This window comes from Solanum stenotomum, chromosome 3 (assembly GCF_019186545.1).
Source record: "Solanum stenotomum isolate F172 chromosome 3, ASM1918654v1, whole genome shotgun sequence".
NCBI classification, from domain to species: Eukaryota; Viridiplantae; Streptophyta; class Magnoliopsida; order Solanales; family Solanaceae; genus Solanum; species Solanum stenotomum.
Window position 1 is genome coordinate 17,900,399 of NC_064284.1, and position 10,624 is coordinate 17,911,022.

Here is a 10,624-nt window from a genome sequence, read left to right on the forward strand (position 1 = left end):
AGACTTGTTATAACTTTATTATGCTAATTAAATTTGACAATACTTTGCGATTATGTAATATATAACATTGACTAGGGAAATTTCCATGCAAATGGTTCAAACTAAAGGAATACTCAAAAGTCCAAAAGTGTGTTGGTAGCGTTGTTAGGGTGTTGCCCTAATTTTCTTGTCTTATTTGAAATTTATTTTTTCCTAAAAGGAAAGACAAAATATTATCATAAATGCTCTAACTTTTTTTGAAAGGAAACATTAGTTTCTTTCATATTTAATTTATTCTTTTCTTAGAGGAAAAATTTGGAACTCTATAAATTGAAGGTCACTTTTCTCATATCAAGAACACAATATCATCTACAATGTAGTTGTTTAGCGACTTTTGTTTATGAGAAGATTTTCTCCTAAACATTATGACTTTCAATATTAGTTTTATAATATGTGGGTCACTTGACCAAACCAAATTAATAATATGTTTTTTAATATGCTTTTATATGTCATTTGATTTATTGATGTCATGTTTGCAATTGTAAGTTTCCGCATGACGCCCTAATCACTTTCAAATCCAACAAGTGGTATCAGAACACATGGTTCAATGATCCAATGGAACAAAGTTGAAGACATGTTCAAGTCGATTTCAAATCAATTTGCAATCAATGTGATGATAATGAAGATTGGAGAAAATTTTCAAATATATTTTCAACAATCCTGCTACATCATCCTTTAAAACAAAATCAATTTTCAACCCATGATTACTCTAATGTGTGAGTTCTAACTTTCAACCCTTGCAAACTTTTAATGCTCGGACTCCATTTTCAACTCATGAGTTCCACTTTCAACTCATGCATATTACTTTTAACACATGCGCTTTACTTTTAACTCATGCATATTACTTTTAAATGCATGAGCTCCACTATTAACTTTGCTCATAACTTTTAACACATGACTCTAATTTTTAACACATGAATTCTCTCCGAAAATATGTAATAAATAGGCACAATTAATTGATGGTCATTCAATCAACTTAAATACAGACACGCAGTTGAAAAAGTAGTTAGCTAGAAAATGACTAAATCATATTAAAATGTAACAAGAAGTCATCCTATGAAAGATTCTACCAAAATTCTAGATATAAGAAATTTAGCTATTAATAATATATTTAAAAAGCATAGCATAGACTTCCATAATGAACCAATAAATTAAGAAAAGAAGGTAAAACTCAAAGTCGAAATTTTATCACTTATTTTTTCCACAATACTTTCTCTTTCCCTAATTACTTGTCTACTTTTAAATTAACACACATATTAAGAAAATAATTAATGACATAATTAGTTTACCATTTTACTCCTATTAATTATTAAGTGGATGAAAAGTTCTATATTTTTCAAAATAATTAGTCATTTAACTGAGGGTATAATAGGTAAAAAAAATATTATTCTTTCTTGATTTGTCAAAATGAACAACTAATTAAGGACAACTATAAAAGAAAAAATGAACAAGTAATTAGGGACAGAGCTAGAGAGTATGTTTTTATTCAAGTCTCCCCAGGACCTAGGATGTTTTATTATTTTGCTTCACATCAAGCAAAAATCATTTTATTTTAGTTGTCTTCATCCAACACATTTTCTATACACATAGACTCATAATAAACTTAAAAAACCCAAGATATATAGCAATGTAACGACACAATTATGCATAAGATCATATGAAGCGATAACGTAACATTAATATACATTTTTAGTTGAATATCAGGATTTCAACATCCGATACTTGAGTTATAAATTTAATATTTGTGCATATTTAATAATTTCTTCACGCATACATATAAAATTTGAATCAAATTTAATGAATTTTTACAAAACTCATGTCATAATTACTTATAAAGACTAGATCCACAACTATCTTGAAAAGGCCAAATACTAGTTGAAATTAAAAAATAAAAGATATTCATAACGTACGGTGGTAACTATAGTTGAGTTTGACAAAAGCAAATTTACAATTAATGATTTTACATATTTTTGTTTGAATTGTCAACTAAACCTAATGTTGCATGTTATTCAAAACCTATATATGTAGTGTTCAGAAACCCCTTTGACATGTCTACATTATTAATTGAGCTATACAAGTATGAATGAAGTAGCAATAGAAGTAATTAAAATTATATTATATACTCCTCCTAAAAATTTATCATAGAACAAGAACCAAATAAATATCTATAAGAAAATTAGGAATAAGAAGATATAGGCATGGAATAATGCTTTATATGACTGGTGTTTGTCTCTTGCAAATTGCAATAATTAAGATTCATGAATGGAGTATGATGGATCAAATCAATGAGAGATTTGCATAATCTGATGATTTACTTTTTTTCCCAAGTATTATTGACTAATATATATATATATAAATCGACGTTGTTTCAAAAATAACTCTTTACTTATCTTTATGAGATAAAAATAAGGTTTACATACATTTATTTTTTCTCTTCATACTTCACTAAGTATGTTATTATTGTTGCTCCAATTTTGTTTATTTTCACTTGTCGTATTTGGACTTGACACACTAGTTAAAAAATAATAATTGACATGACTATTTACCACACTACGTGCCCCTATTAATTGATGCATATGGAATTAAATGCAAAACACGTTGAATACTCCCTATGTCCCTAATTACTTGTCCACTTTTCATTTTTTAGTTGTCCCTAATTACTTGTCCATTTTGACAAATCAAGAAAGGATATTATTTTTACCTATTATACCCTCAATTAATTACTTTGAAAAAGGTAGAACATTTTGAAAACCTTAAGTTTTTAATTCATCAACTTCATAATTAATAGGGGTAAAATGGTAAACTCACTATGTCAATAATTATTTTCTTAATAGGTGTGTCGATTTAAAAATAGACAAGTAATTAGGGATATAAGGGATATCAGAGACCATTCTTTAATTAAAGTAGGAGAATTTAGTTATTAATGTTCCTATTTATCCCACGAATATTCTGCATCAATGGAATTGAATCGTAATACAGTAAAAAGTTAACAAAAATTATACAATCTTGATAGGTGTGAATGTGAAAGATATTCAAAGATATCAACAATGTGATGAAATATATAGCAAGATCATATTGGAATAAAGATTGAATATATTTTTAGAACATACATATAATTTTAATTGAGATCATGAAGTATTTGATTGAGCTTATAACACATACATATAATTTTAATCGTGATCATGAAATTGTTTCATTGAGCTTATAATACATACATATAATTTTAATTGTGATTATGAAGTTATTTGATCGAACTAGTAACACGTACCTATAATTTTAATTGTGATCATGAAGCTATTTGATTGAACTTGTACCAAATATATATAAATTTAATCGTGATCATGAAGTTATTTGATTGAACCTGTAATACATACATATAATTTTAATTGATCATGAAATTATTTGATTGAACTTATAATATATACATATAATTTTATTCGTAATCATAAAATTATTTGATTAAACATGTAACACATACATATAATTTTAATCGTAATCATGCGGTTATTTATTTGAATCTATATCACAATCATATAAATTTAATCATAATCACAGAATTATTTGATTGAGCTTGTACCACGTATAAAAAAGACTTTTTTTTCTTTCATTTGTGACAGTAAAATATAAATGTAGAGACTTTAAAAGAGTACAAGTTGTATAACTCTTTTTGTTCAATTAAAAAGACAAAGATATGAAACATGAAGCATGTGTAAGAGAGACCTAGATACAAGGGCAGTGTGCAGTTGTACCACTAAAAATAAAAAACCTTTTTTCTACTTTCCTCCTCTTTTTTTTTTAAAAGTCAAGGTCAAATGTTAATAAACAACTGTTAAAATACAAAAATGTATCTGTCCTTTATTTATGTCTTTATCAACCTCTTACTAATTAGTACTCACTTTACTTCTCCAATTTTCCGTTCCATTTTATGTGACACTATTTTCTTATTTATTCGTTTAGAAAATGTCATTATACTATAGTTAAAAATCAATTTAGTCATAGATAATTATCCTTTTTATCTAAGGATTATTTTAGATCTTAGGTTTTAATTTTTTATTATGTAAATAAAATAGAAAAAAAGGATAAATATACTCCCGAACTATCGTAAATGGTATGTGGATACCCTCCGTCATACTTTTGGGACATTGGTGCCCCTGTCGTCCAAAAACTAGAGCTTATATGCCCTTCACTTTAACGGAAGACTAAATAGGGACACGTGGCACAATCTTATCAGTTGAAAGAAAAAAATACTCTCTCCGTCCCAAATTATGTGACTTACTTTCATTTTTAATCAGTCCCAAAAAAATGACATATTTCTATATTAAGTAATAATTTAATTATAAAATGTATATTTTACCTTTAACGAAATGATTTACAGCCACACAAATTTCTATCTTTCATTTTAGACCACAAGTTTTAAAAGTCTTTCTNTTTAATTTTTTACTATGTAAATAAAATAGAAAAAAAGGATAAATATACCCCCGAACTATCGTAAATGGTATGTGGATACCCTCCGTCATACTTTTGGGACATTGGTGCCCTTGTCGTCCAAAAACTAGAGCTTATATGCCCTTCACTCTAACAGAAAACTAAATAGGGACACGTGGCGCAATCTTATCCGTTGAAAGAAAAAACGTACTCCCTCCGTCCCAATTTATGTGACTTACTTTCATTGTTAGTCAGTCCCAAAAAAATGACATATTTCTATATTAAGTAATAATTTAACTATAAATGTATATTTTACCCTTAACGAAATGATTTACAGCCACACAAATTTCTATCTTTCATTTTAGGTCACAAGTTTTAAAAGTCTTTCTTTCGTTCTTAAATTTTGTGCCGAATCAAACTACCTCATAAAATGAGACGGAGGGAGTATCATTTATTTTATCATTATTTACCGGGCAAGTACGTTAATTTAGCGAGTATAATCTGAAGTAATAAATTAATAATATTGACATTGATAGGGGTAATAAATGTAAATAAAAACCTGGTGTCATTAAAGCAAAATCACACCTACCCACAACCCACACCCTCACCCACCCCTACCCCCCACTAAAACCCTTCTGCCATCTATATAAACTCCCTAAACTTCTCCACTTTTCCTTCCCTCTTCTCCTTCTTCTCTTCCGTTCAAATTACAATTTATAGCTCAAAAGTAACAGTTGCTCAAAATTCTCCCACAAGTTTCTCTGTTTTCAGCACGTAAGTTCCCTTTCTCTCTCATTATCTTCTTCTTCTTCCTGTTTACTGATTCCAGTTATTGAATTATTCGATCGATAACTTATCGCCTTCATGAATGGCGGTCGCATTCTCAGGTGCGATTGCCAAACGCTGCGGCCGTTTTTTTTTCGTTTGTTTTGTATCTGTCTGTTTTTTTTGTCAAATTTTGGGATAGAATACGGGATTTAAACCTTTGGACGTAAATTTATGCGTCAAACAACTGAGCTATTAAAATTTTTGGTTTATACGGCGGGGATCGTTGTTCTAGTGATTTACGGGCGTGTTTTAGTGACTAAAATAGGTACGAAAAAGCAGTTTGGTGTTCGTTTTTTGTTTTTTAACCGGTGAAGCAAATTGAGTTCTCACTAGCTCACGCGCGTGAGATATAGTTGCTTGTTTTAACCATCTGATGTTGGCGTTGGTTGTCACGCGCTAGAGGTAGGAGTTGGATTGATACCGTGACGCTTTTTCGGTTACATTCACCGGCGGTTACGTGTGGTATCTGGACTGTACACGTGTATTATGCTAGGGTCCACAAACTTGACTGGGCTAGGGCCCATTTTTGACCCACTTAATTTGACCCACGTAGTAGTTATAATTTCTATGATTTCTCTGAATATTTATTATTGGCCGTTAGGTCGATGCGATATAGATTGTGGAATCGGACCCAGTGACCGACCTTGTTAATATCTTTTTTAGTGTTTTACGTGTTAGATGTCACTGTTAGTGCTAAATCATAATACCTGGAGAGTTATGAATTGACCTTCTCTATTTAATTTGTATATACCATACATCGTGTTTCCTTGGCAAGAAAGTCGTTAAATATTTGAAAATTAAATGTGATACTACATCGGAACATCTAATTTCTTTATTTTCCTTACAATTACTATGTCGATTAATTAATCATTTTAACTTAAACTATTTATAGCTTTTTTGACTTGGTCCATTTGTATTAGTTGAATATGTTACCTTAGTTATTATTATTCTATATTATATTCAACTTCTAGGTAGTTTCTCTAGTGTCGTCTCATGTTGTGTGTATGTCCTTTTGTGTAGCATCCATAGTTATTTTTTTATATAGTTTTAAGTCCTTTTCTTACTGACATGGATTGTGATGTTAATGGTGAGACTATTTCACCCTTAACTAGAAGTCTCGAGGTTAAATTTTAGATATGGAGAAAATTCTACTGGAACGAATGAAAATAAAAAAAGAAAGTCGTTTTCTTAAGCCTTGTCTAAAAGATGTTCCTAATGTGTCAAGTTTATAATCCTCAAAAATTACCTTCTAGATGGTTTATGATTTTTTTTCCTCCCTCTAAGCGACACGTAAATCTTTTTCTTTTTTTAAACCCTTTTTATTAGTTGGAAAATGGTCCTAAAGACTCTTTGAGTCTTGGTTTCAATTTAGTTTTCTTGTTCACACATATGTTTTCAAAAGTCAAATCACTCACTTCCTGTTTTTTTTTTTTTAATCCACACTTTTTATTTATTTTTTACTACTAATATAAAAAAGTTTAGATTCCATTCTCCTTGTACACGTCTCACTTTTTTACGTGGCAAGGTTTCTATGTTCGGTTTCATGTGAGTATATATATACATGCACGACCACGAGCAATTCTGTGGGTCGGATGAATTCTATGGTAATAATAATAAAGTGTTGGTGGTGGCTCCAAAAGTTGAAAAGAGAAGCAAAACTAGTGGCTCTAGTACATTCTGTTGGTGGGTCCTAGAATGATATAGAAATGGTTAGATATCTTGTTCAATTTACGTGACATTGTTTAATTGAACATTATGAAATAAAGGAACAAATTTTTAAAACATTAGTGTGTACATAGTTTTGTTCATATCTTATGAAGACAGATAAACTTTTTCTAATAGGTCATCAGTCATTTCAAAGGAGACTAATAAGAAAAATACAGATGGGGAGTAGCTAGTAAATTTAAACTCCAACTAGAGTACTTATTAGGGAGTCTAATCATTCTTCAATTGTTTATTATGTTATGTGTTGCTGTCTTAAGTATTAAAGCAGGGTTGAAAACTGACAAATTTAAACACTAGATTTTCTGTAGAGGAATAGCTCTGACTAAAGTAACAATTAATGTTTAGATTATAATATACATAATTGTATAAAGCACAATCAACGCCACAATTTGTGTTACTACAATAATTCGTCCTAGTCCACATTCTATATGAATATTTGTATTTATCACAATTATTTTGTCCCAACTTGAATGCCCTATTTTATTTCCATTTAAATCATTTTTTCCTAGCTATCTAGCTGTAGCAGTTTGTTCATTCTACTTATTGTCTTTTTTAGTTTCCAAAACAGGTGGCAACTATAAAAAGCATAGAAATTGGTAGTTATAACAAAGCCAACGGTATTAACGCATTAAAGTTTGCAATTTTTTATATTTAAAGAAATTGAACTAACATTAATTTTTGTCGGTGTGTGCTGAATCAGTTTGATTAAGACCTTAACTCTAAGTAGCTTTTAAAAAGTTGCCATGTAACGTTGAGTCACCAAATAGGACTTTAATATTTGATTAATGTCCTTTCTTTTTACTTCCTTTTGTCTTCTTCTTGTTTTTATTATGTTAGTTCTTTTCAAATCAAATTATTGTTATAGCGACCTTTCTTTAATAATAATAAAAAAAGACATATTTTAAGTCTTGGAATATCAACTAATCATTTACTTACACATGTATTATTATTTTCTCGTCTCCCTAATATCTTATGCTCCAAATTATTTGTCACTAGTGACAATCTTTGAAAAAGACTTTATTTCTATTTTTTTTTTAATATACAATCTCTACTTCTTAGTATTTTACTTTTATATTTTTAATGAAACGTTTATGTAGCTTCACCTAACATATTCCAAGTTTAAATATTAATAAACTTGCTTGTTCCTGATTTTATGGGATTTCAACTCCAATTTACCTTTGATTATTTTAAAGACTTGTAGTTGACCTTAATATTTATTCATTGAATTTAAAACAATTGATTACATATGTACTTACTTTTTTCTTTTTTTTTTACAGTAAAATGAGAGAAAATTTGACAAGGTGGTTTTACCAGGCTATGGGATTCCAGAATGGGCTGGCTAGGACTCAAAGAATTGAGTCCATTTCAAAAGCAACTAAGCTTAATAAGACTGAGCCCAAGGAAGAATCTAAGCCTGCTGACCAAATGGACATTTCTTGGTTGGTGAGTAGAACATTTTTATTCTCAATGTTACATAATAAAGTGTACGTACTAAAGTTATTGAGTTCTGCTGAGTCTGTAAGTTGAACCATAGTTCCGTCCCTAGTGCATGGTATGATCATAGCATTGATAAGAAAGCAAAACAAATAACTAGTCATTTTATTTTGCCTAGAGCCTCATTTGGAAGGTTTTTTTGTTTCATTTCAGAAAGAGCATCCTTCAGCATTAAGCTCTTTTGAGGAGATGATGGACGAAGCAAAGGGGAAATGGGTTGTAGTGTTTTTAGATTATGATGGGACTTTATCGCCAATTGTGAATGATCCTGAACGTGCCTTCATGTCTGATATGGTAATTTATAACTAACCATGTTGCTGTCCTCGTTTAATTTCTTAAATTGTGTCTTTCTAATAGCATGCATTACAATGCAGATGCGCTCAGCTGTAGGTGATGTTGCAAAGCTCTATCCAACAGCTATAATAAGTGGAAGAAGTCGACAGAAGGTAATTAAACGAATTACTTTGATCTCAAGCCAAATTATTTATTTATTTTGTTGATAAAATGTCTAATTTGTTGTTTGCATTATTAGGTTTATGGTTTTGTAAAGTTGGATGATGTGTTTTACGCGGGGAGCCATGGGATGGACATAATGGGACCGGCAATTCAAGCTAATTGTTATGATGGAAAGTACCAAAGCAAGGCCCTTGATCAAAAGGTTTATTTGATTTCCTTTTAAGCCCAAAATACATTTGATTCCCTATAGCGCTATAGTACTTATCTTATCTATGTGTCCGCTATTATATATTACAGGGGAATGAACTCACTGTCTTTCAGCCTGCTCAGGACTTTCTGCCTTCAATTGAAAAGGTTGGTTAACATTTCAATTTGTCCATCAAGGTTTTTAATTTGTTTATAAAACATTGTGTTGTTGATTACATAATGCTTACAAAATGTTCATGTATGTAGATGTTGAATGAGTTGGAGGAAACAACTTCGGAGATAAATGGAGCTCTGGTTGAGGACAACAGGTTCTGCATCTCTGTTCATTACCGGCATGTCTTACAAGAGGTACACGATCAAATTAGATTTTATTTCAGTTATAATCTGCCAAGTCATGTGCACGATGTTGAATTTGTATTCCAAATTTTCAGGATTTGGGGCTGCTGGAAAAGAAAGTTCAGGCACTAGTTGCCAAGTACCCTGATTTTCATCTTACAAGGGGTAAGAAAGTTATAGAAATACGTCCATCCATTAAGTGGAACAAAGGCGATGCTCTGGTTTACTTGCTTGAGACTCTAGGATTCACCAACTCAAGTGATGTTCTCCCGATTTACATAGGGGATGATAAAACTGACGAAGATGCTTTTAAGGTTCGAGTCTTAACAATTGTTGTGTATATACCCAAGTTTGTCGTATGACATTTACTAATAATAATGTCTTAATAATTTGTGCAGGTACTTAAGTGTAGAGGACAGGGGTATCCTATTATAGTGTCTAGTAATCCAAGGGACACATTGGCATCTTACTCTTTGCGTGATCCATCTGAAGTGTTGTCATTTCTGAAACGGCTGGCCAGATGGGGGGAGGTTTCCGCGGTGTAGATTGCTTATGAAGTGGAGCTGTGACGGATAAGTTAATTATATCTATCCAATATACAGTTTAAATATATATATATATACAAGGTAAAACTGAAAGGAGTGGGAGCTAAGGTATACAAGGCGTTTTTTGTGGTCTGCCTGATATGCTCCCATTAAGTTTACAAAGTACTAGTAATATTATATAGAATGAAACTGCAGTTGGGTGAAGTTTTTTGCATCATTTCCCAATTACTGCAGCTTATCAATGGAAACTTTTGAACTTTTTGGTTTTATGTCAAGTTTTTGTTGCAATGCAATGGTTTTTCACTTCGATTTATGTTACTAGTTGTTGTTTCTTGCACTTTGATTATCATGTTATATTGTTGAAGTTATTGTTCAGAATGTTTTGTTTTGCTTTCAATTTCGTTTTTTTTTCTTTTCTGGACCGCAAAGATTTAGTAGTTGGTGCTTAAAATCTGCTTTCATTCAGTAAAGGGAAACAGGTTAGTGTTTTACCAACTGCTTTCATTACGCTGGCCGTCTCATAACTTCCAAACTTATTGGGCTTATCGGTAATGTTCAGCCCACTCTTT

At 30.8% G+C, this 10,624-nt stretch overlaps 1 protein-coding gene across 1 annotated transcript; it reads left to right on the plus strand.

Moving 5' to 3' along the window:
- Nucleotides 1-5,084: 5,084 nt before the first annotated feature.
- Nucleotides 5,085-10,364, plus strand: LOC125858199 (probable trehalose-phosphate phosphatase 2). The gene is made up of 9 exons (XM_049537909.1): nucleotides 5,085-5,238; nucleotides 8,295-8,460; nucleotides 8,665-8,805; nucleotides 8,886-8,957; nucleotides 9,044-9,169; nucleotides 9,265-9,321; nucleotides 9,421-9,522; nucleotides 9,606-9,824; nucleotides 9,909-10,364. The coding sequence occupies exons 2-9, from the start codon at nucleotides 8,299-8,301 to the stop codon at nucleotides 10,053-10,055; spliced, it is 1,026 nt and encodes a 341-aa protein (XP_049393866.1). The 5' UTR covers nucleotides 5,085-5,238; nucleotides 8,295-8,298; the 3' UTR covers nucleotides 10,056-10,364.
- Nucleotides 10,365-10,624: the final 260 nt, after the last annotated feature.